This window comes from Nerophis ophidion, linkage group LG08, assembly GCF_033978795.1.
Source record: "Nerophis ophidion isolate RoL-2023_Sa linkage group LG08, RoL_Noph_v1.0, whole genome shotgun sequence".
NCBI classification, from domain to species: Eukaryota; Metazoa; Chordata; class Actinopteri; order Syngnathiformes; family Syngnathidae; genus Nerophis; species Nerophis ophidion.
Genome location: NC_084618.1, coordinates 17837337 through 17864934, shown reverse-complemented (window position 1 = coordinate 17864934; position 27598 = coordinate 17837337). Strand labels below are relative to the sequence as shown.

At 41.0% G+C, this 27598-nt stretch overlaps 1 protein-coding gene across 1 annotated transcript in view; it reads left to right on the top strand.

Annotated features, from left to right (window-relative positions):
• LOC133557447 (synaptic vesicle glycoprotein 2C-like) overlaps positions 1-27598 on the top strand; it is an 88047-nt gene that overhangs the window by 35158 nt on the left and 25291 nt on the right. The window contains exons 3-4 of the mRNA XM_061907907.1: positions 18421-18601; positions 18680-18831. Coding sequence (XP_061763891.1) covers positions 18421-18601; positions 18680-18831 — 333 coding nt within the window. The remainder of the gene's footprint in view (positions 1-18420; positions 18602-18679; positions 18832-27598) is intronic.

The window sequence follows — 27598 nt, the reverse complement described above, 5'->3', positions numbered from 1 at the left end:
ATAATTTCAGCATAGCAGTGATTAAAAATCCTTCATTGACATTATCATTAGACATTTATAAAAAATAAAAAAAAAGAACAATAGTGTCATAGTGGCTTACACTTGCATCGCATCTCATAAGCTTGACAACACACATTTTCGAGAATCGAATCGAATCGAAAAAATCGATATATTATCGAATCGTGACCCTAAGAATCGATATTGAATCGAATCGTGGGACACCCAAAGATTCACAGCCCTAATTAATAGTAATAAGTAATCACAATTTTACTGCTGCAACTATCATGTCGGGATGGGTACGTTTTCACATGTGAACTAATACGTTACCAATTCCCAGTACCTGGTACTCAACAATGCCAATTTCTTTGTGTGTGTGTGTGTGTGTGTGTGTGTGTGAAATATTTTTTAATAATAAACTCAAATTCTTTAATAATAAACTAAAAAAAAAATGTGGGTTCTATCGGGACATTTTTTTTTTGTTGGGATTGAAAATTGCAACATTACCCAGAAGCAGTTGGGCTCATTCTGCTCTCAGTGCTGCTGGAGTGATCGCCACGTGTTTAGAGCTAACATTTCGTCGCCGTTGTCGTGACTGAAATGATCACCGCGATGTTGTCCAATGTGCTAAGAAAGTACTTAAACACACGCTGAAATCTTTCGATTTGTTTTTAAACTAAGATACATACACTGTTGTAAAAGCCACTATTTTACATGATAGTGGTTTAGTATTTTATCTGTTTTATTGGTTGTTGTTTTTTATGTATGTTTGTACTAGAGCACTTTAAGATTTATGTCAATGAAAAGTGTGTAACAAATAAATTAAATCCATTATAATTATTTATTACCTCTGGCGGGCGTTTTGCTCTTTGGTTGTCCGACTTTTTTCAGCGGTCCTTGAACGCACCGTAAAAACACCTCCGCCTCGTATTTCTCCGATTGATTATTCTATGCTAAGGCAGCACACCTTGTTGATTGCAGTGTGTTTGCGTAAGTTTAGATTGGTGTATATCAGTTTTTTTTTAACGGGTAAAGACGTGAATGTCTGTTGTTTTTGTCAGAATCAGAATCATCTTTATTGGCTAAGTATGTAACACACAATGTTAGTACAAAACCCAAAACCAGTGAAGTTGTCACGTTGTGTAAATGCCAAATTAAAACAAAATACAATGATTTGCAAATCCTTTTCAACCTTTATTCAATTGAATGGACTGCAAAATCAAGATATTTAATGTTCCAGCTAAGAAATGTTTTTTTTTTTTTTGCAAATAATCAAGAACTTAGAATAGAATAGAATAAAATAGAGTTTTATTGTCATTATTGCAATGAACAGGTTCAAAGAACAACGAAATTGGAGCAGCTCCTCCTACGGTGCATATACAATATGGTAGTACAAATAGTAAAAAAAAAGATAGAGATGACAGATGTATCTATGTATATGTATATGTATCCACACAGATGCATATCTGCATGCATATGAATACATATACACACATACATAAAACATTATTGCACATTGTAGTCCGAAAAAATAGAAAAAACATTTAAACATTACACATGAGGACATGATGGACATATTGTGCTCACTCAGTGCCTGTTTAATGCTACTATGGCTCTTGGGTAAAAGCTATTTTTTAGTCTATTGGTGCTCGCTTTTAGCACCCTGTAGCGTCTGCCTAGAATTGAATGGCAGCAACACATTGCCAAAAAGTTGTCACAGGGGCAATTTTTACCACTCTGTTACATGGCCTTTCCTTTTAACACATGGGTGTCAAACTCTGGCCCGCGGGCCAAATTCGGCCCGCCGTGTAATTTCATTTGGCCCTTCAGGCAATACCAAATTAACATTAGAGCTGGCCCGCTGGTATTATAACACCGTATTCACCGCTAATACTCTTACTTGCCAACCCTCCCGATTTTCAGTGCCCCTCTCGAAAGTCTCCTGGGGCAACCATTCTCCCGAATTTCTCCCGATTTCCACCCGGACAACAATATTGGGGGCGTGCCTTAAAGGCATTGCCTCTAGCGTCCTCTACATCCAGTCGTCACGTCCGTTTTTCCTCCATTCAAACAGCGTGCCGGCCCCTGTCACATGATAAACGCGGCTTCTACACACACATAAGTGAATGCAACGCATACTTAATCAACAGCCATTCCGATCACACGGAGGGTGGCCGCATAAACAACTTTACACAGTTACAAATATGCGCCGCACTGTGAACCCACACCAAACAAGAATGACAAACACATTTCGGGAGAACACCCACACCGTAACAGAACATAAACACAACAGAGCAAAGACCCAGTCACCCTTGCAGCACTAACTCTTCCGGGATGCTACAATATACACTCCTTGCTACCACCAGACCCCGCTCACCTCTTTGTTATTTTATTTTCAAATGTATTAGCCTGTGGAAAAAGTTAATGTTGACATTTACCTCAGAAGGCTGCATATAGAAAAGAGGCATTAAATTTTTTATTTAGATTTCATTTAATATACCATTGATGTTTTTTGTTTGTTTTGTGAAAGTTGATTTTGCACTATTAAGTTATATAAGCGTTGCTTGTTCAATATTCAGTCTGAAAGCAAATCAGTGTAGCAAACTGAGCAATAATTAACATTTTATTCATGCACTTTCTCTTGCTACTTCAAGGCTTGAATGTTTGATTCATTCATTATTGTTATTTTATTTTCAAATGTATTATTAGCCTGTGGAAAAAGTTTATTTGGACATTTACCTCAGAAGGCTGCAAATAGAAAAGAGGCAATCAATTTTTATCTAAATTTTATTTGATATGCAATTGATATTTTTCAATTATTATTATTGGAAACTGGATTTTGCATGTCGCTATAAAGTTATATAAGCCTTGCTTGTTCAATATTCAATGCAAAACTTGTTTGGGTCCCTATTAAAAGGTTAATTTGTTCAACCTTGGCCCACGGCTTTGTTCAGTTTTAAATTTTGGCCCACTCTGTGTTTGAGTTTGACACCCCTGTTTTAACAACACTCGGTAAACGTTTTCGAACTGAGGAGACAAAATTTTCACGCTTTTCAGGTGGAATTATTTCCCATTCTTGCTTGATGTACAGCTTAAGTTGTTCAACAGTGGTATTTTAGGCTTCATAATGCGCCACACATTTGGACTGATGCAATGTCCATCTTAGATGAGCTCGGGCCCTGCGAAGCCGGCGGTGTTTCCGGGTGTTGTTGATAAATGGCTTTGGCTTTGCATAGTAGAGTTTTAACTTGCACTTACAGATGTAGCGACCAACTGTAGTTACTGACAGTAGTTTTCTGAAATGAGCCCATGTGGTGATATCCTTTACACACTGATGTTGCTTTTTGATGCAGTATCGCCATGAGGGATCCATTGCTGTTTATGTGCAGGGATTTCTCCAGATTCTCTGAACATTTTGTTGATATCACGGAGCGTAAATGGTGAAATCCCTAAATTCCTTGCAATAGCCTGTTGAGAAATGTTGTATTTAAACAATTTGCTCACACATTTATTCACAAAGTGGTGACCTTCGCCCATCCTTGTTTTTGAATGACTGAGAAGCTGATTTTATACCCAATCGTGGCACCCACCTGTTCCCAATCAGCCCGTTCACCTGTGGGATGTTCCAAATAAGTCTTTAAAGAGCATTCCTCAACTTTCTCAGGCCTTTTTGCCACTTGTGCCAGCTTTTTTGACACATGTTGCAGGCATTAAATTCCAAATGAGCTAAAAAATAACAAACTTTTCCAGTTTGAACGTTAAATATCTTGCCTTTGCAGTCTATTCAATTGAATATAGGTTGAAAAGGATTGGCAAATCATTGTATTCTGTTTTTATTTATAGCATTTACACAACGTGACAACTTCACTGGTTTTGGGGTTTGTATTTAAGCTGGCCGTCCGGGTCAAATACCATGAAACATTATACGGACACAGAAACAGAGAATAGAAAACAAACCAGTGATTGCTTTTCTCGTACGAGGAGAGTGACCTGGAGAAAGTGTTGCCAGTTACAGGCTCCAACTCACTCTGAAACCTTTCTCCCACTCCCCTCGCCTTTTAATTCATTCGGGAGACCCTGCATTACATACACACACACAGCTGTACTAAGGGAGCAGGGGGATTTACAGCTATGTTGGAAACATAACACTTATGTTGAGAACATAACAACGCCTGTGTTGCTCTGTCTCATCTGCAAACTCCTCTTTGAGGTTGGCAGGTCAACCAAAGTTCAATCTAACGCCAAGTTTCGTTTCTCTTCAGCTTGTCTAACTCAATGCAGAAGCAAACAATCATATTTGAATAAAAATGAGATAACATATTTACAATTAATCCAACACTGGCGCCATTCAGTACATGCGTTTATTAAAGTTTTTCCTTTATTTTGAATGTAAAATACAAACAGTATTTTAGTTATCATTATTATCGTTTATCGCTACATCCACAGTTAGAGCTGAATGTCTGCAACTGGACATGACGTCATGGCAACCCAGGGACCGTAACAGATGGCACCGTTGGATTTTAAAGTGAATCGGTAAAAGATAGTACTGGCAAGATTCAGTCGGTGCCAAGAAAATCCAATCCAATCCACTTTATTTATATAGCACATTTAAACAACAATATCAATCAATCAATCAATCAATCAATGTTTACTTATATAGCCCTAAATCACTCAAAGGGCTGCACAAACCACTACGACATCCTCGGTAGGCCCACATAAGGGCAAGGAAAACTCACACCCAGTGGGACGTCGGTGACAATGATGACTATGAGAACCTTTGAGAGGAGGAAAGCAATGGATGTTGAGCGGGTCTAACATGATACTGTGAAAGTTCAATCCATAATGGATCCAACACAGTCGCGAGAGTCCAGTCCAAAGCGGGTCCAACAAATAACGTTTCCAAAGTGCTGCACAGCCATGTTAAAAACAATATTAAAAAAAAAACAATTTTATGCTCCACCAATGACTGAATAAAAACAAAAAATAAATCAATATAAAACCACTAATATTGTTTTTATTGGTTTTATATTGATTTATTTTTTGTTTTTATTCAGTCATTTGGGCTCTATAATAATATTGTTTTTATTGGTTTTATATTGATTTATTTTTTGTTTTTATTCAGTCATTGGTGGAGCATAATATTGTTTTTTTTTAATATTGTTTTTAACATGGCTGTGCAGCACTTTGGAAACGTTATTGTTGTTTAAATGTGCTATATAAATACAGTGGATTGGATTGGATTGGATTTTCTTGGCACCGACTGAATCTTGCCAGGACCATAAAATATAAAAACAAATATGATTAAAAACTATTTTTAAAGGGTAAAATCAATTAAAACAGTAAAATAGAAATCAAAGTGTATAAAAAACACAGAGGACAACAGAGGACCACACAACTCACATAGTGTTAAAAGCCAAAGAATAAAAGTGGGTCTTAAGATGAGACTTAAAACACTCCACTGTGGAAGCAGTTCGAACATGGAGGGGCAGAGTGTTCCAGAGCTTAGGGCCGACCACAGAGAAGGCCCTGTTTCCCCTGGTCTTAAGTTGAGTTGAGTTGAGTTTGAGTTTATTTCGAACATGCAAGCATACAACATCAATCAATCAATCAATGTTTATTTATATAGCCCCAAATCACAAATGTCTCAAAGGACTGCACAAATCATTACGACTACAACATCCTCCGAAGAACCCACAAAAGGGCAAGGAAAACTCACACCGAGTGGGCAGGGAGAATTCACATCCAGTGGGACGCCAGTGACAATGCTGACTATGAAAAACCTTGGAGAGGACCTCAGATGTGGGCGACCCCCCCCCCCTCATGATACTGTGAAAGTTCAATCCATAGTGGCTCCAACACAGCCGCGAGAGTTCAGTTCAAAGCGGATCCAAGACAGCAGCGAGAGTCCCGTCCACAGGAAAACATCCCAAGCGGATGCGGATCAGCAGCGTAGAGATGTCCCCAACCGATACAGAGGCGAGCGGTCCATCCTGGGTCCCGACGAGCGGTCCATCCTGGGTCTCGACTCTGGACAGCCAGTACTTCATCCATGGTCATCGGACCGGACCCCTTCCACAAGGGAGGGGGGACATAGGAGAAAAAAGAAAAGAAGCGGCAGATCAACTGGTCTAAAAAGGAGGTCTATTTAAAGGCTAGAGTATACAAATGAGTTTTAAGGTGTGACTTAAATGCTTCTACTGAGGTGGCATCTCGAACTGTTACCGGGAGGGCATTCCAGAGTACTGGAGCCCGAACGGAAAACGCTCTATAGCCCGCAGACTTTTTTTGGGTTCTAGGAATCACTAATAAGCCGGAGTCTTTTGAACGCAGATTTCTTGCCGGGACATATGGTACAATACATTCGGCAAGATAGGCTGGAGCTAGACCGTGTAGTATTTTATACGTAAGTAGTAAAACCTTAAAGTCACATCTTAAGTGCACAGGAAGCCAGTGCAGGTGAGCCAGTACAGGCGTAATGTGATCAAACTTTCTTGTTCTTGTCAAAAGTCTAACAGCCGCATTTTGTACCAACTGTAATCTTTTAATGCTAGACATGGGGAGACCCGAAAATAATACGTTACAATAATCGAGACGAGACGTAACAAACGCATGGATAATGTTCTCGGCGTCTTTAGTGGACAGAATGGAGCGAATTTTAGCAATATTACGGAGATGAAAGAAGGCCGTTTCAGTAACGCTTTTAATGTGTGACTCAAAGGAGAGAGTTGAGTCGAAGATAATACCCAGATTTTTTACCGAGTCACCTTGTTTTATTATTTGGTTGTCAAATGTTAAAGTTGTATTATTAAATAGAGGTCGGTGTCTAGCAGGATACATCACAATTTCCAGTTTCTCTTTTCAACATGTTCGAAAAGGAGTAGGAAGAAGCAGAGCTTATTTAATCCTACCCCTTTTCTTTACGTAACACTTGCTAAAACTTTTGTTCACTTCCTGTTCTCAATGTATTCACAATGTATACTCCTTAAGTAATAAGTAATCACGATAAAAATAAATAAACTAAGAAATAATTGGTGAAGCAAGTTTTATTCCATACGATGAGATAAGTAAGATTATTTTGAGAACGAATGGATGAGTAAAATCAGAATGTTTATCCTAGTTCTTCTTTTTTGTACTTTGTAAACACTTCCAGTTTGAAGAGTTTCCTGAAGTGGATCATATTAGTACATTGTTTGATTGCTTTGCTTAATCCATTCCATAATTTAATTCCACATACTGATATACTGAAGGTCTTAAATGTTGTACGTGCATACAAATGTTTTAAATTACATTTTTCTCTAAGATTATATTTTTCTTCTTTTGTTGAGAAGAATTGTTGTATATTCTTGGGAAGCAGGTTTGCTTTGTGTATAATCTTAGCTGTTTGCAATTCCACTACGTCGTGGAATTTCAGTATCCTTTGATTCAATAAATAAAGGGTTTGTATGTTCTCTATATCCAACATTATGTATTATTCTAACTGATCTTTTTTGTAACACTGTTACTGAATGAAGTGTACTTTTGTAATTATTTCCCCATATTTCTACACAGTAACTCAGATATGGTAACACTAGTGAGCAGTAGAGAATATGAAGTGATTTTTGGTCTAGAACAGGGGTCGGGAATCTTTTTGGCTGAGAGAGCCAAAAAGCCAAATATTTTAAAATGTATTTCCGTAAGAGCCATATAATATTTTTCTTAACACTGAACACAACTTAACCCGTGCATTTTTAAGCAAGACCAACATTTCTAGAGTATAATAGGTTATTTTTCTTTGTAATAACATTGTTATTCTGAAAGCTAACTGTTGAGGGGGCGTGGCCTGCGGCCTGCAGTGAACTGGGGTGTGTCAGGACCAGCCTCGAAATCAGCGACAGGTGCGTAGATTGTCCACCTGAGCCTTGTTATATAATCACCTGTCGCTCTGTTATAAGCAGCAGCCAGGAGGAGAGACGGGGTTGGGGCTGGAGCCAGAGTGCGAGCGAGAACAAAAGAGAAAAATACAATTGCTGAAAAGCAACTGAGAGACTTATTGAAAAATAAAACAATATTTTAACCCTAAAACAGGCTCTCATGTCGGTGCTTGGTGGTCTAAAGCAGTGGTCCCCAACCTTTTTGTATCCGCGGACCGGTCAACGCTTAAAAATTTGTCCCGCGGCCCGGGGGGGAGGTCCTTTTTATTTTTATTTTTTCTTTGTCATGAAAAAGGGACGTTTTTGTCATGAAAAAGGGAGGTTTTTGTGGTTGGTGCACTAATTGTAAGCGTATATTGTGTTTTTTATGTTGATTTAATTAAAAAAAAAAAAAAAACTTTTTTAATATATTTTTTTAAAAATAAAAATTAATAAAAAATTCTTCTGGGGACCACTGGTCTAAAGAACCCCCAGCGGGGCAAGCCCCAAAATAACCAATAATAAATAAATAACTTATTACCAATAACGCAACTTCTTGAACAGGCGCGGTAGAAAACGGATGGATGGATTAAAAATGCATGAGAATGTTTTGTATTTTGAACGTTATTTTTAACACCGTGATTACAAGTGGAATTATTCATTACTTACAGTATCGTGTTAAGCAATGTCAGCTCAGATTTATCCGAGAGCCAGATGCAGTCATCAAAAGAGCCACATCTGGCTCGCGAGCCATAGGTTCCCTACCCCTGGTCTAGACATACTTGGCTTTATTCATTATTGACGTATTTCTTGGTACTTTATGTTGTATATTTTTTACATGAGATTTCCAGTTAAATTTATCATCAATCATTATACCTAGAAATTTGGTTTCATTTACTCTTTCAATTTCTATTCCGTCTATTTGTATTTGTGTTTGACTTTCTTTTCTACTGTTACCAAATAGCATTATTTTAGTTTTACTGAGATTCAATGATAGTCTGTATTTGTCAAACCGTTTTTTTAATTTGGTCTTAAGTCTGGTCTTGGGCACCACGAGCTGGAACTGGCTCTCGGACCTCAGAGCGTGCGCAGGAATGTAAATTTGGATGAGGTCCGAGATATATTGAAGTGCCAGTCCATGTAAAGATTTAAAAACAAACAGCAATGTTTAAAATCAATTCTAAAATGAACAGGGAGCCAGTGCAAACTCTGAAGAATTGGGGTTATATGCTGGTGTTTCCTGGCCACCTGTTAAAAGTCGTGCTGTCGCGTTCTGGACTAACTGCAACCGGGAGAGAGCTTTTTGGCTAATGCCAGCATAAAGTGCATTGCAGTAGTCCAGGCCACTTGAAATAAAAGCATGCACGACTTGTTCAAAAAGGTTAAAAGATAAAAACGGTTTAACCTTTACTAAAAGACGAAGGTGATAAAAACACGATTTTAAAACGCCATTGACTTGTTTGTCTAGTTTAAAATCGCTGTCTATAGTGACGCCAAGGCTGGTGACTTTGGGACGCACATCATTTTGCAATGGTCCCAAGTCAGTGAGGGCCGGACCAAAAACGAAAATTTCCGTTTTTCCCTCATTCATTATTAAAAAAATCTGGGCTAAACAAGCCTTGACGTCGCATAGACAGTTAAAGGGGAACATTATCACAATTTCAAAAGGGTTAAAAACAATAAAAATCAGTTCCCAGTGGCTTGTTGTATTTTTTGAAGTTTTTTTCCAAATTTTACCGGTCTCGGAATATCCCTAAATAAAGCTTTAAAGTGCCTTATTTTCGGCTCTCTGCGAAGACACTGGCCATTTCCCTGTGACGTCACACAGTGCTGCCAATGTAAACAAACAATGGGAATACCACAGCAAGATATAGTGACATTAGATAGATAGATAGATAGATAGATAGTACTTTATTGATTCCTTCAGGAGAGTTCCTTCAGGAAAATTAAAATTCCAGCAGCAGTGTACAGAGTTGAGATCAATTAAAAAAAAAAAAAAAGGAAAAAGTAAATAACGGGGGTTTAAAAGGAAACAAAATAGAGAAATATTACAAAAAGAATAAAAACAATGGGAATAACAATATAACCGTAAAATAAGAATATAACAAGACAAAGTAGGCAGTAGTGACCATGTTATGAAAACGTATTGCACTGTTAATGTTTTGCATCCCCTGTCATCCTAATACCCCCCGCCCCCCGTCCCAGAGAGGAGTTGTACTAGCTCGGATTCAAACTCGGATTTCAGCGACTTAACAGATTACGCATGTTATGAAATGGATGGTTGGAGTGAAAATATTGAAGAAGAAACTGAAGCTATTGAGCGAATAGCTATTGACGCTATTCATAGCCAAAGCATGGCCGAATAACTGCGTTAGCATCGCCGGTAAATTGTGCGGACCAAACGATCAGGACTTTCGCATCTTTTGACACTGGAGCAACTTAAATCCGTCGATTGGTGTTTTTTTTCGCATTAAATGTGGGTGGAAGGAAACGTAATATAGTTGCAAATGCATCTACAGGTTATCCATACATCTCTGTTCCATGTCTGCTTTAGCACCGCCGGTAAATAGCATCGATTAGCGTAGCATGTTAGCATCGATTAGCTGGCAGTCAACATCAACAAAACTCACCTTTATGATTTCGTTGACTATCGTTGCAAATGCATCTGCAGGTTATCCATACATCTCTGTGCCATGTCTGCCTTAGCATCGCCGGTCAAATGTGGAGACACTCTGGCACATTCAATGGGGGTCTGGCGGCAGACACTTTTGCATCTTCGGGCCAGTGGTGCAACTTGAATCCCACCCTGTTAGTGTTGTTACACCCTCCGACAACACACCGTCGAGGCATGATGTCTCCAAGGTTCCAAAAAATCGGAAAATAACAGAGCTGAGACCCGGTGTTTGTAATGTGTTGAAAATGAAAATGGTGGGTGTGTTACCTCGGCGACGTCACATTCTGACGTCATCGCCTCCAGCGCGATAGACAGAAAGGCGTTTAATTCGCCAAAATTCACCCATTTAGAGTTCGGAAATCGGTTAATAAAATAGATGGTCTTTATTCTGCACCATCAAGGTATATATTGACGCTTACATAGGTCTGGTGATAATGTTCCCCTTTAAGAAGGGGTGTCAGGGGGCCGTGGCTTTTTGAAATCGGCATATAAATTTGGCAGTCATCCGCATAAAACACTCCATGTTTCTTAAAAATATCTCCAAGAGGGAGGAGATAAAGAGCGAACAGGATGGGGCCTAAAATAGATCCCTGCTGAAAAGCACCTGATTCAGTAACGATTCAATCATAGAGGACTGAACTGCGTTTTTTTCCCCCCCATAAAATGTAGTCGTTTTTACAGTTCATTGCTGTAAATGTAAAAAAGAATGGCCAGCATTTAAATTATTACAGTAAAATTCTGCCAGTTTGGGGTTTTTTAACCATAAAATCTACGGATTTCATTTTTTACCGCGTACAGTACAGTACATTGTCGAGCGAGTGCACCTCTCATTGCTTCCACCTTTGCTTGAACCCTTTAGGAACTAACAACCAATCTCGGGACGATTCCCGCTTCTTTATTACGCACCCTAACTCAACGGGAGAGGAGCCATAAAACAAATGAGCCGGCGCGCCCGGATAGAGCCCCCGCCTCGGTTAACGGGCGCCTTGTTTGCTCGCACGCCATCATAAGACGTCGCCCCCTTTTTTTTTGGTACGAATGCGCCACTTCCTGATGTCCGCGACGATACCGGCCCGCTCCTCCTGTCCGGCGTCCTTTTCTCCGAGCAGCTGTCGCCTCGGTAATGGATCGCCGCGCTCCCGGGGTGGTGCCTGCGCGGCTCGATAAGACTCTTTACTTTGCGCCTATCTGTCCCGTCGCCTCAAAGACAAGGCCTCCTCAAGCTCCCCACCCCCCCCCTTACAAAGACATTATCATTTTTATTAGCATGTTGACACCGCAGCGTTATTTACCAGCCTGACAACCGCGCCGCTACCTTTTTCCTCGGAAGAGGAATGACCGTGACTTCCTGTGACTGCAGTGGAATTTTTGAAAACACCAGCGTGAGAGCGTTACGGTTTTGGCTGCCACGTCTGAAAAAATGTGATCGGCGGAACATTATCACAATTTCAAAAGGGTTAAAAACTATAAAAATCAGTTCCCAGTGGCTTGTTGTATTTTTTAAAATTTTTTTCAAAATTTTACCGGTCCCGAAATATCCCTAAATAAAGCTTTAAAGTGCCTTATTTTCGCTATCGGGCTTCACGGTGGAAGAGGGATTAGTGCGTCTGCCTCACAATACGAAGTTCCTGCAGTCCTGGGTTCAAATCCAGGCTCGGGATCTTTCTGTGTGGAGTTTGCATGTTCTCCCCGTGAATGTGTGGGTTCCCTCCGGGTACTCCGGCTTCCTCCCACTTCCAAAGACATGCACCTGGGGATAAGTTGATTGGCAAAACTAAATTGGCCCTAGTGTGTGAATGTGAGTGTGAATGTTGTCTGTCTATCTGTGTTTGCCCTGCGATGAGGTGGCGACTTGTCCAGGGTGTACCCCGCCTTACGCCCGACTGTAGCTGAGATAAGCGCCAGCGTCCCCCGTGACCCCAAAAGGGAATAAGCGGTAGAAAATGGATGGATGGATGGATTTTCGCTATCTTCAAAACCACTATCCATTTCCCTGTGACGTCACACAGGGCTGCCAATACAAACATGGCGGTTACCACAGCAAGATATAGCGACAGATCGGATTCAGACTCGGATTTCAGGGGCTTAAGCGATTCAACAGATTACGCATGTATTGAAACAGATGGTCGGAGTATGGAGGCAGATAGCGAAAACGAAATTGAAGAAGAAATTGAAGCTATTGAGCGAATAGCTATTGACGCTATTCGGCCATAGCGTGGGTGTACCTAATGAAGTGGCCCATAGCATAACTGCCTTATTAGCATCGCCGGTAAAATGTGCGGACCAAACGATCAGGACTTTCGCATCTTGTGACACTGGAGCAACCTAAATCCGTCGATTGGTAAGTGTTTGTTTCGCATTAAATGTGGGTATCTAGTTTCAAATGTACATACAGCTAGCGTAAATAGCATGTTAGCATCGATTAGCGTAGCATGTTAGCATCGATTAGCTGGCAGTCATGCCGTGACCAAATATGTCTGATTAGCACATAAGTCAACAACATCAACAAAACTCACCTTTGTGATTTCGTTGACTTAATCGTTGCAAATGCATCTGCAGGTTATCCATATATCTCTGTGCCATGTTTGTCTTAGCATCGCCGGTCAAACGTGAAGACACTTTGGTAAATTCAATGGGGGTCTGGCGGCAGATTTTTTGCCGGTGGTGCAACTTGAATCCCTCCCTGTTAGTGTTGTTACACCCTCCGACAACACACCGACGAGGCATGATGTCTCCAAGGTTCCAAAAAATAGTTGAAAAAACGGAAAATAACAGAGCTGAGATCCGGTGTTTGTAATGTGAAAATGAAAATGGCGGGTGTGTTACCTTGGTGACGTCACGTTCTGACGTCATCGCTAAAAGACCGATAAACAGAAAGGCGTTTAATTTGCCAAAATTCACCCATTTAGAGTTCGGAAATCGGTTAAAAAAATACATGGTCTTTTTTCTGCAACATCAAGGTATATATTGACGCTTGCATAGGTTTGGTGATAATGTTCCCCTTTAAAGGGGAACATTATCACCATTTCTGAAGGGTTAAAACCAATAAAAATCAGTTCCCAGTGGCTTATTTTATTTTTCGAAGTTTTTCTCAAAATTTTACCCGTCACGCAATATCCCGAAAAACGGTTTCAAAGTGCCCGATTTACACCATCGCTATATCCACCCGTCTATTGTCCTGTGACGACACTGCGTGAAGTCACCAGAGACAAACATGGCGGATAGCGCAGAAAGGTATAGCATAGTAGCTCGGATTCAGACTCAAATTTCTGCGGCGTAAGCGATTCAACATATGTATTGAAACGGATGGTTGGAGTGTGGAGGCAGGTACCGAAAACGAAATTAAAGAAGAAACCGAAGCTTTTGAGCCATATCACGACAGACAGCAGCACGCGAGGAAGCACGGACGAATTCGGCGATCGCCTTCTAACCAACGATTGGCATGTGTTTGTTTGCCATTAAATGTGGGTGGAGGGAAAGGCTGGATGCAAATATAGCTACAAATGAGGCATGATGATCTCCCCATGTCTAGCATTAAAAGATTACAGTTGGTACAAAATGCGGTTGCTAGACTTTTGACAAGAACAAGAAAGTTTGATCACATTACGCCTGTACTGGCTCACCTGCACTGGCTTCCTGTGCACTTAAGATGTGACTTTAAGGTTTTACTACTTACGTATAAAATACTACACGGTCTAGCTCCAGCCTATCTTGCCGATTCTATTGTACCATATGTCCCGGCAAGAAATCTGCGTTCAAAGGACTCCGGCTTATTAGTGATTCCCAAAGCCCAAAAAAAGTCTGCGGGCTTTAGAGCGTTTTCCATTCGGGCTCCAGTACTCTGGAATGCCCTCCCGGTAACAGTTCGAGATGCCACCTCAGTAGAAGCATTTAAGTCTCACCTTAAAACTCCACTCTCCCTTGTGGAGGGGGTCCGGTCCGATCCGGTGGCCATGGATGACGTACTGGCTGTCCAGAGTCGGGACCCAGGATGGACCGCTCGTCCAGAGTCGGGACCCAGGATGGACCGCTTGCCTGTGTGATCGGCTTGGGACATCCCTGCGCTGCTGATCCGCCTCCGCTTGGGATGGTTTCCTGCTGGCTCCGCTGTGAACGGGACTCTCTCTGCTGTGTTGGATCCGCTTTGGACTGGACTCTCGCGGCTGTGTTGGATCCATTATGGATTGAACTTTCACAGTATCATGTTAGACCCGCTCGACATCCATTGCTTTCGTCCTCTCCAAGGTTCTCATAGTCATCATTGTGAAGTGAAGTGAATTATATTTATATAGCGCTTTTCTCTAGTGACTCAAAGCGCTTTACATAGTGAAACCCAATATCTAAGTTACATTTAAACCAGTGTGGGTGGCACTGGGAGCAGGTGGGTAAAGTGTCTTGCCCAAGGACACAACGGCAGTGACTAGGATGACGGAAGCGGGAATCGAACCTGCAAGCCTCAAGTTGCTGGCACGGCCGCTCTACCAACCGAGCTATGCCGACCCCAACCGACGTCCCACTGGGTGTGAGTTTTCCTTGCCCTTATGTGGGCCTACCGAGGATGTCGTAGTGGTTTGTGTTGTGGTTTGTGCAGCCCTTTGAGACTCTAGTGATTTAGGGCTATATAAGTAAACATTGATTGATTGATTGAATGATGCAATATGTACATACAGCTAGCCTAAATAGCATGTTAGCATCGATTAGCTTGCAGTCATGCCGTGACCAAATATGTCTGATTAGCACACTCAACATCAATAACATCAACAAAACCTTTTGTGATTTCGTTGAGTTTATTGTTGGAAATGCATCTGCTTTAAGTGTCGCAGGATATCCACACATTCTTGCCATCTCTGTCGTAGCATAGTTGTCGTCGGTACAGTGTGCAGAACAAACGAGGGACTTTCGCATCTTTTGTCCAGTGGTGCAACTTGAATCCGTCTCTGTTGGTGTTGTTACACCCTCCGACAACACACCGACGAGGCATGATGTTTCCAAGGTACCGGAAAACAGTGGAAAAAACGGAAATTAACAGAGCTGATTTGACTTGGTGTGTGTAATGTGTTTGAGAAAATGGCGGGTCGCTTCATGATGTGACGTCACAGATGAAAGGTCAATTGAACAATTGAAAGGCGTTTAAATCGCCAAATTCACCCTTTTAGATTTCGGAAATCGGTTAAAAAAACGTGGTCTTTTTTCTGCAACATCAAGGTATATATTGACGCTTACATAGGTCTGGTGATAATGTTCCCCTTTAAAGGCCTACTGAAATGAGAGTTTCTTATTTAAACGGGGATAGCAGGTCCATTCTATGTGTCATACTAGATCATTTCGCGATATTGCCATATTTTTGCTGAAAGGATTTAGTAGAGAACATCGACGAAAAAGTTCACAACTTTTGGTCGCTAATAAAAAAGCCTTACCTGTACCGGAAGTAGCAGACGATGTGCGCGTGATGTGACGGGTTGTGGAGCTCCTCACATCTGAACATTGTTTACAATCATAGCCAGCAGCAGGACCGAGAAAGTGACAATTTCCCCATTAATTTGAGCGAGGATGAAAGATTCGTGGATGAGGAAATTTAGAGTGAAGGACTAGAAAAAAAAGAAAAGAAAAAAAAGGCCAGGGCAGTGAGAGCGATACAGATGTTTTTAGACACATTTACTAGGATAATTCTGGGAAATCCCTTATCTGCTTATTGTGTTGCTGGTGTTTTAGTGAGTTAAATAGTACCTTAAAGTCGGAGGGGTGTGGCCACGGGTGTGTTGACGCTAGAGTCAGCCTCCTCACTGAACATTGTGGATATTGTGAAAAAGGTTGCCCTTTAGTGGGTTTTTCGGACCACCACACACCTCCAGGAGAGCCAGGAATTTCAGGGTATAACATTTTTTTATTTTCAAAACAAGTGCAGAGGCTTTCTGGTTTTCAGCAAAGTGTCTTTGTCCGGTGCGTCCGCTCAGCAGCACCTCCAATCCCGACTAACTCGTCTCATCAGGGCTGCTGCTAATTAAGGCGACATGTGATTAGATAACAAGGCCCACCTGGGCCATATACGCACCTGTCGCTGACTTTGAGGCCGGTCCTGGCACACCCCTCTCTGCGGCAGGCCCGCGGGCCACGCCCTCCTCCACACGTCCAAACACCATAAAAAATGGCTAGCTCTAACAGCAAGCTAGCACCCCTGAATGTAAACAAATTGCATGGGTGAATCTACGCCTAACATCCACTGTAATGATACCAAGTACAATTGCGTATCAAGTCGATACTACTATGATTACATCGAAATTTTTTATCGTCACAAACCTTTTTTTCCTTTTTTTAAAATTCATATTATGTTTATAAATTAAGAAATATATCCCTGGACACATGAGGACTTTGAATATGACCAATGTCTTATCTTGTAACTACTTGGTATTGGATCGATGCATAAATGTGTGGTATCATCCGAAACTAATGTCAAGTATCAAAGAAGAGAAGAATAAGTGATTATTACATTTTAACAGAACTGTAGATAGAACTTGTTGAAATGGGAAATAAGCAGATATTAAAAGTAAATGAGCAAGTGGATTTATAGTAATTTTTTTACAGTTTGTCCCTCAAAATGTGTACAAAATAATAGGTAGATAAATGACACAATATGTTACTGCATACATCAGCAGTGTCAGGCTTGCCACTGACAGTTTGTTTGTGTTTTAGTTTTTCCTCTGTGTGTGTTTAGTATTTCCTGTTTTTAGTTCCTGTCAGCGCTCTTATTTTGTCTGTTTCCTGTTTTTTTCCCTGTGCGCTTTTTCCCCTCAGCTGCGGCTGATTGGCACCGGGCCACACCTGGTGTCAATCAGCCCAATCCTATTTGTGTAATGCTTTGTCTTCCAGTCAGTGCTGGATTATTGTCGATGTCGCTCTTGTCGTTGCTACCTGTCGTGTCGTATCATGTCTTGTCAATATAGCGATGCGGTAAGCTATATTTATATCGGGGCGGTATAGCTCGGTTGGTAGAGTGGCCGTGCCAGAAACTTGGGGGTTGCAGGTTCGATTCCCACTTCTGCCACCCTAGTCACTGCCGTTGTGTCCTTGGGCTAGACACTTTACCCACCTGCTCCCAGTGCCACCCACACTGGTTTAAATGTAACTTAGATATTGGGTTTCACTATGTAAAGCGCTTTGAGTCACTAGAGAAACGCGCTATATAAAATATAATTAACAAATATTTGATTGCGGTTTCTAGCTTACTGCCTTTTGTTCCCTGCTTCCAAGTTTGTTTTCGTATTACATGCTCGATACCTGCTAGCTTCCACGCTAGGCCTTTTTGTTTTTGCTATCTTCCATGCTAAGCTCCGTTTATTTTCTAGTTCCCATGCTAGCTCTCTTTGTTTGTTATCCGCTTTGTGTTTGTACTCTTTTGGTTTTGTTTGTGTCTTAGTATTTAATTAAATCATGTTTTCTCACTCCATGCCTGCCTCCATCTCTGCATCTTGGGGTTCGTCACGGACTAACTCTGACAAGCAGACTAATTTGGAGCCTTTGTTTTGTTTACTTACTACTAAAAGACAAGTTGTCTAGTATGTTCACTATTTTATTTAAGGACTAAATTGCAATAAGAAACATATGCTTAATATACCCAAATTTTTATTGTTAAAATAAAGCCAATAATGCAATTTTTCTGCGGTCCCCCTTCTTTAGGAAAGTACTGAAAAGTATCGAAATACATTTTGGTACCGGTACTAAAATATTGATATCGGCACAACCCTGGTGTAAAATGGAAAAAGATGGCCTGTAGGATCCACTTCAATAGTCTTGATTGCAAAGGGAAAACAGGTGAGGGGAAATGATCCGGGGCAGAAGTGAAGCTTCTCTATTTGTTTCCAGGAAGCACGGTGTACCTGGGGATGATGTTCGGGGCCTTCTTCTGGGGGGGTCTGTCGGACAGGCTGGGCCGCCGACAGTGCCTGCTGATATCCATGTCGCTCAACGGCTTCTTCGCCTTCCTCTCCTCCTTCGTGCAAGGCTACAGCATGTTCCTCTTCTGCCGCATGCTGTCGGGATTCGGGTGAGTCCTCCGTGACCGAGGCGTTCCAAAACGACTCGACGTTGGCGTTCCGCGACGAGGCGACGCTGTGTTTTGCAGGATCGGCGGCGCCGTGCCCATCGTCTTTTCGTACTTCGCCGAGGTGCTGGCTCGGGAGAAGCGAGGCGAGCACCTGAGCTGGCTCTGCATGTTCTGGATGATCGGGGGAATCTACGCCTCGGCCATGGCGTGGGCCATCATCCCGCACTACGGTGAGCGACTCGCGACACGATACAGCTTTTTCCACTTGCAATATCGGAGCCTGGAGTACTATAGATATTAATCCAGTACAGTATCGCAACAAATCATACATTCTCGTGGCATATTACAAAAAGCTTAAACAACTGTAATGAGGGAAGGGAATTATATTTATATAGCACTTTTCTCTAGTGACTCAAAGCGCTCTTACACAGTGAAACCCAATATCCAAGCCACATCCAAACCAGTGTGGGTGGCACTGGGAGCAGGTGGGTAAAGTGTCCCGCCCAAGGACACAACGGCATTGACTAGGATGGCGGAAGCGGAAATCGAACCCGCAACCCTTTAAGTTGCTGGCACGGCCAGTCTACCAACCGAGCCATGCCGCCCCAGTAGTCAAACCCAGAACAATGGTAGCAATTAGAAACACCAACTTATTTATCGTTCAACTTTGGAATGGACTTATGCTGTCTTTAAGTTGAAGTAAAGTTGTACGTCACTTTTTTTAATTTTTATTTTTATAAAATAATATTTATTTGTTCATTTGACAGGGAAATCACAATACATGTACTGAGAAAACCAGAAAAGAAGAAAAAAATAATGTTCTTCTTTAAAGGCCTACTGAAATGAGATTTTCTTATTTAAACGGGGATAGCAGGTCCATTCTATGTGTCATACTTGATCATTTCGCGATATTGCCATATTTTTGCTGACAGGATTTAGTAGAGAACACTTTTGGTCGCTGATAAAAAAGCCTTGCCTTTACCGGAAGTAGCAGACGATGTGCTCGTGACGTCACCGGTTGTAGGGCTCCTCACATCCTCACATTGTTTATAATCATAGCCTCCAGCAACAAGACGTATTCAAACCGAGAAAGCGACAATTTCCCCATTAATTTGAGCGAGGATGAAAGATTAGTGGATGAGGAAAGTTAGAGTGAAGCACAAAAAAAAAAGGAGGCAGTGGGACCATTTCAGATGTAATTAGACACACTTACTAGGATAATTCTGGAAGATCCTTTACCTCAGGGGTGTCAAACTCAAATACAGAGTGGGCCAAAATTCTAAACTGAACAAAGCCGCGGGCCAAAGTTGAACAACTTAACCTTTTAATAGAGACCCAAACAAATTTTGCATTGAATATTGAACAAGCAAGCCTTATATAACTTTATAGTGACATGCAAAATCGAGTTTCGTTGGTAGCGGGGGTGTATATTGTAGCGTCCTGTAAGAGTTAGTGCTGCAAGGGGTTCTGGCTATTTGTTCTGTTGTGTTTATGTTGTGTTACGGTGCGGATGTTCTCCCGAAATGTGTTTGTCATTCTTGTTTGGTGTGGGTTCAAAGTGTGGTGTAACAATGTTAAAGTTGTTTGTATGGCCACCCTCAGTGTGACCTGCATGGCAGTTGACCAAGTATGCATTGCATTCACTTGTGTGTGTGTAGAAGCCGCATATATTACGTGACTGGGCCGGCACGCTGTTTGTATGGAGGAAAAGCGGACGTGACGACAGGTTGTAGAGGATGCTAAAAGCAGTACCTTTAAGGCACGCCCCCAATTTTGTTGTCCGGGTGGAAATTTGGGAGAATGGTTGCACCGGGAGATTTTCGGGGGGGGGGCCCCGAAATTCGGGATTCTCCTGTAAAAATCGGGAGGGTTGGCAAGTATGAGAATAAGCGTTGAATGTGGTGATGCAGCGGCACCGCCACTGTATAATACCGGCGGGCCAGCTCTAATGTTAATTTATTATTGCCTCAACGAAATGAAATTACACGGCGGGCCAGAGTTTGACACCCATGCTTTACCTGCTTATTGCTTTAATAGTGTTTTAGTGAGATTGTAAAGTCATACCTGAAAGTCGGATGGCTGCGGTGAACGCCAGTGTCTCTCAGAAAAGCCGAGGAGCCAAGATCACAGCTGCCTTTTTGAGCTGCAGGAGGAGCTCACATAATCCACTGAAGTCTCCGGCAAGAGCCGACTTCATATCACAATTTTCCCATCCAAAAACTTGCTGGCTGACGTAGAGAAACATGTTCGCTTGACCGCTCTGTGTTAAAGCTTCACAACAAACAAAGAAACACCGGCTGTGTTTTGGTTGCTAAAGGCAGCTGCAATCCACCGCTTTCCACCAACAGCATTCTTCTTTATGGTCTCCATTTTTAATTGAACAAATTGCAAAAGATTCAGCAACACAGATGTCCAAATTACTGTAATTATGCGATGAAAAGAGACGACTTTTAGCCGTGTGTGGTGCTGGGCTAATGTCCGCTACAACCCGAGACGTCACAAACACGTCATCATTCCGCGACCTTTTCAACAAGAAACTCCGCGGGAAATTTAAAATTGTAATTTAGTAAACTAAAAAGGCCGTATTGGCATGTGTTGCAATGTTAATATTTCATCATTGATATATAAACTATCAGATGGTAGTAGTGTGTTTCAGTAGGCCTTTAAGTTGAAGTGAAGTGATAATTCCCTCTTCTTTTTTCCTTTCCTTTTTTCTTCTTTTTTCGTATAATATTTATTTATTCATGTGATAGGGAAATCATAATACACGTACTGAGAAAACAGACACTTTTTCACTCCACCCCTCAAATAAGAAGATAAAATAAAAAAATACAACAACAAAATATGCTGTTTTTAAGTTGAAGTGAAGTGGTAATTCAGTTTTTTTTTTAAATAATATTTATTTATTCATTTGATATGAAAATCCTAATACAGGTACTGAGAAAACAGACATTCCCCCCCCCCCCCCCCCCCCAAAATTTAAATTAAAAAAATACCCAAAAAATAAAAATGCTGACTTTAAGTTAAAGTTAAGTGGTATTTCCCCCTTTTTTTTGTATATTGCTTATTAGGGAAATCTTTATACAGCTACTGAGAAAACAGTATTAACCGTTTGCATAGTAGAGCTTTAACTTGCACTTACAGATGTAGCGACCAACTGTATTTAGTGACAGTGTTTTTTCTGAAGTGTTCCTGAGCCCATGTGGTGATATCCTTTAGAGATTGATGTCAGTTTTTGATACAGTGCCGTCTGAGGGATCGAAGGTCACGGTCATTCAATGTTGGTTTTCTGGCCATGGAGTGATTTCTCCAGATTCTCTCAACCGTTTGATGATATTATGGACCGTAGATGTTGAAATCACTACATTTCTTGCAATTGCACTTTGAGAAACGTTGTTCTTAAACTGTTTGACTATTTGCTCACGCAGTTGTGGACAAAGGGGTGTACCTCGCCCCATGGTTTCTTGTGAAAGACTGAGCATTTTTTGGGAAGCTGTTTTTATACCCAAGCATGGCACCCACCTGTTCCCAATTAGTCCCTACCCCCCCCCAAAAATAAAAAATAAAAAAATACCAATAAAATAAAAATGCTGTCTTTAAGTTAAAGTGAAGTAGTATTTTCCCCCTTTTTTTGTATATTGCTTATTTATTCATATGATAGGGAAATCATTATACAGGTACTGAGAAAACAGACACTATTAACCGTTACCACGGTTATACGACCGATACAACTTATGGCTTTGTTCTTCATGGCTAGATTCATGGCAGTAAATAACTGCAATGCCCCCAGAGATAGAACATATAAAGAACGCCGGCGTTTTCGGGAAAATAAAATGTCGCAATGCTGCAAACAGAAATGGAGCGTGCACCTGTGAGGGTGATGTCCCCCGCCTGCTGCAGAGATGCCAATACATTTTTTTTTTTTTTTTAAAAAGCAACATGTGAGAAATATTTCCCGGTTCTATCCTGCAGTCTTGGGCGGGCACACAAACGAAAACAAAACGGGTACCGACCCAGTTCCGGGTACCGATTCACCTCAAATCAGACCGTACCATATTTTGATAGCTTTGTCATGTCCGGTTGCAGATTTAGCACTTGGCGGCGGGAAAATCCCGACCCGAACAGTGTTTGATGCTGCCTATTCCCATTCTATAAGGGAGATTGTCCCATACCAGTACCGTTGCTAGGGATTCTGAAAGAATATCGGTATTCATCGTTCTTGTTTTTCAGTGTTCTTAACGGTGCCTGGTGTAATGCACCCAATTTATTTTATTTCTTTATTTTTTTTTACAATTAACCAGTCAGAGTATTACAAAACCCAAAACCAGTGAAGTTGTCACGTTGTGTAAATGGTAAATTAAAACAGAATACAATTATTTGCAAATCATTTTCAACTTATATTCAATTGGATGGACTGCAAAGACAAGATACCTAACATTCGAAAAAGTTGCTGATTTGGATTTTGACGCCTGTAACATGTTTAAAAAAAGCTGACACAAGGGGCAAAAAAGACTGAGAAAGTTGAGGAATGCTCATCAAACACTTATTTGGAACATCCCTACAGGTGAACAGGCTCATTGGCAACAGGTGGGTGCCGTGATTGGGTATAAAAGCAGCTTCCATGAAATGCTCGGTCGTTATAAATAAATAAATGATAAATGGGTTGTACTTGTATAGCGCTTTTCTACCTTCAAGGTACTCAAAGCGCTTTGACACTACTTCCACGTTTACCCAATCACACACACATTCACACACTGATGGAGGGAGCTGCCATGCAAGGTGCTGACCAGCACCCATCAGGAGCAAAGGTGAAGTGCCTTGCTCAGGACACAACGGACGTGACGAGGTTGGTACTAGGTGGGAATTGAACCAGGGACCTTCGGGTTGCAGACGGCCACTCTACCCACCGAGCCACGCCGTCGTTCACAAACAAGGACGGGGCGAGGGTCACCACTTTGTCAACAAATTGTCAAACAGTTTAAGAACAACATTTCTCAAGGAGCTATTGCGAGGAATTAAGGGATTTCACCATCTATGGTTCGTAATATCATCAAAAGTTTCAGGGAATCTGGGGAAATCACTGCACGTAACTGGAAAAACCTGTGATCGTCGATCCCTCAGCCGGTATCGCATCAAAAAGCGACAATAGTGTGGAAATGATATCACCACATGGGCTCAGGAACACTTCCGAAAACCACTGTCAGTAACTACCGTTCGTCACTACATCTGTAGGTGCAAGTTAAAACTCTACCATGCAAAGCGAAAGCCATTTTTCAACAACACCCGGAAACGCCGCAGGTTTATCTAAGATGGACCGATGCAAAGTGGAAAAGTGTTCTGCGGTCTGACGAGTCCACATTTCAAATTGTTTTTGGAAACTGTGGACGTCGTGTCCTCCGGACCAAAGAGGAAATAGCCTGTTATAGGCGCAAATTTTAAAAACCAGCATCTGTGATGGTATGGGGGTGTATTAGTGCCCAAAACATGGCTAACTTACACATCTGTGAAGGCAACATTAATGCTGAAAGGTACATACGGGTGTGACGGACTCTCACCGTTGTGCGGGTTCCCAGGACCACCAAGGAAGGCCATGGCCTGAGCAGTTCAACTTTTTGTTTTATTCTTGCAATAGAACCTTTCAGCTTCCGTTTTCACTTTGCCGCGTCGTTGTCTGCCTCTCGCTCTTGTCCTCTCGAGTTCAGCGTCCGCCTCCTTCTCCCCCCTTCTCTCCGCTGCCGCCCTTTTACACCTTGCGAGGAGATTAGATGATTCTGCCCAGCTGGGCGCTCCGCGCAACCGATCATGATTGCGGCATCGCTCCCAGCGTGCCCCGCCTCTCCGCTCGCTCGCCGTCCCCGCCCCCTCGCCGCCATCTTGGGCCGGGCTCCGGCGTGCCCTGCCCCGCTGCTCATTCGCCCCTGCTTATTTCAGCAAACAATGCCAAGTTACAACAGTAAAAGACTAGACCGGCCTGCCTGTAGTCCAGACTTGTCTCCCATTGAACATGTGTGGTGCATAATGAAGCCTGAAATACCACAACGGAGTTGTTGAACAACTTAAGCTATACATCAAGCAAGAATGGGAAAGAATTCCTCCTGAAAAGCTTCAAAATTATTTTTATATATGTGTGTGTAGGCTTCAAAAATGTGTTGCAGACTTGGTAACGTCTTCCAAGCGTCGGCGAATGAACCTGGAGTCCGAGTGCGGGGCGGGTACAAGAGATTAGAAGGACAAGGCTGATTGATGTCGCCTTTGTGAGGGATAATGGAAAGGTGAAGGGATGCGGAGGAAACAAGGAGGAGAAAAGGCCAAAGCGGCTTTAATGGAACGGCAGAAAGAAAGAATGGACGCTGGAAGGCTTTCAGCGTGCGACTCTATAACGTGTCACGCTGATGAGCACTTATCTGAGGAGTCACTAGACAAACACTCCAGGAAATAGACCTAAATAAACCTACAGAAAGGTGGTGACAGTAAAGATTACGAGGAGGGAATACTGTACGTGCCTTGAATCCAAATCCTGCGAGAATTGTCCACCGCGGCAAAATCTGCAGACTGTGACAAGCACCGGGCGCAACAGGTGGCGCTGCAGTTTTTCTACGTGTGTCCAAAAGTGATTGACGAGACATACAGTAGTTAAGGTGGTATTTTTGCCTCATTCCTGTGAGAATCCTGCGTGGGACTGAAGCATTAAGGCAAGGCTGTCAAACTTGTTTTTAGCAATGGCCACATCGCAACAAAAAACGTTTATGGATATAAACGTACAATAGCCTCATTACACAATTTGCATACACCAGCGCTGTTCAAACTTTTTGACTTGGGGTGATTAGAGAAAAAAAATAAAATAAAAATTGGTCTATACAATATATGTGTGTGTGTATGTGCGTGCTTGTGTGTGTGTATATACATATGTATATATGTATGTGTATATATATTTATACATACATATATATGTATGTATATATATATACATGTATATACTGTATGTAAATATACATATATATGTATGTATACATATATATACATATATACATACATATATACACATGTGTATATATGTATATATATGTATGTATATATACATGTATATATGTACAGTATATATACATGTATATATACATACATATGTATATATATTTGTATATATATGTATGTAAGTGTATGTATATGTATACATATGTATATATACATGTGTGCATATATATGTATGTATATATAAATATGTATACATATACACATGTATATGTATGTATATATATGTATATATACATGTGTGCATATATATGTATGTTTATATAAATATGTATACATATACACATGTATATGTATGTATATATATATATGTATATATACACATACAGTATATATGTATGTATATGTGTGTATATATATGTGTGCATATATATGTATGTATATATAAATATGTATACATATACACATGTATATAAATATGTGTATATATATTCATATATATATACATATATATATATATATGTATATATATATATATATACATACATATATGTTTATGTTTTACCTGTATATATATTATGTGTTAGGTCAGGAAAAACAGAGGCTATATCATCCCTACAGGCCTGTTTTGAAACAGGCTTGTAGGGATGATCTAGCCTCTGTATACTTTGTCCTGACGTATATTCCGGTCTACCCCGGTTTTGAGCACTGTATAACGGATAAACTACAAACTATATATATATATATATATATATATATATATATATATATATATATATATATAGTCAATGTTTTATATGTATACAGTATATGTACACACGTGTGTGTGTATATATATATATATGTGTGTGTGTCTTTTGTACATATATGTGTGTGTATTTGTATATATATATGTGTGTACATATGTGTGTATTTATGTATATATATATATTTATATGTGTATGTATATATATGTGTGTGTGTCTGTGTATATATATAGGTGTGTATGTGTATATATATATATATGTGTGTGTGTGTATGTATATATGAATCAATGTCACGACATGCTGAAAACATTTTGGAAAGCTCTTATGAAAAACATGAAAACTTTGTGCCGTGTCCACAGTGGAGCCGCCGGGAAGCAACTTCCACAGCTCTATTTTATAGTAAAATTTTGTAAAGATTTCACTGTAAAATCAACATTCTACTCAAAACAATTTATATAATGAATAATGAAATCCGGAGGCAAATTCCTACATGAATTACTTTTAAAAACGGCCCTCTGCCATGTGGCCCTCAATGAAAAGGAGTCTGACACCCAGGCTGTAGCATCTCTTTTTTTTTTTTATACTTTACGCTTAAAGTGAGTAATCCACACCTGCTTGTATCAACGCCACATCAAACTCTCATCAACGAAACTCACAGAGGTCAGCTGATTAGACTGCACTTTTTCTTTTTTTCTTTTTTTTTTGGTCTCCGCAGGAAGCAGTGGTTTGTGGGTAATAGGTTTCGCCGCAGTGCTCTTTACATTGACTGGCGAGTGAAGGCCAGATGTGTGTGTGTGTGTGTGTGTCTGCTTTATTCCCCCTCACAAGTAAAGAAGAAAAAATCTGTAAAATCAGCCGCTGTAGCAACATTGTCTTAAATGTGTGTGTTTGTCGCAGTGTGAGGAAGAATTGTCTATAGTGTGTGTGTGTGTGTGTGTGTGTGTGTGTCTTACTGTAGAGCGGCGACATAAATCATGTTGAGTATCGTGACCAGTCAGCCATCGCCGCCGGTCTATTACAGCCGTAATCCTCCTAATGAGCTTTTCGCCGGACCACGCTGAAGGAAACTCGCTATAAAAAAAAGGCGCTCACGTCGTCCACTTCACCTTATCCGCTATTTGTTTTGAAAATTAGAAGGGGGGGGGGGACAACTTGCTGTATTTACTAACTATCCATTTTATTTGCGTAGTTACTTGGGATGGATGACCGTCAAGAAACGCCGACACGGTATCAGTGCAGGTAGTGAGTGTGCCGCACGCTCACCGAGGCTTCGTTTGCCCAT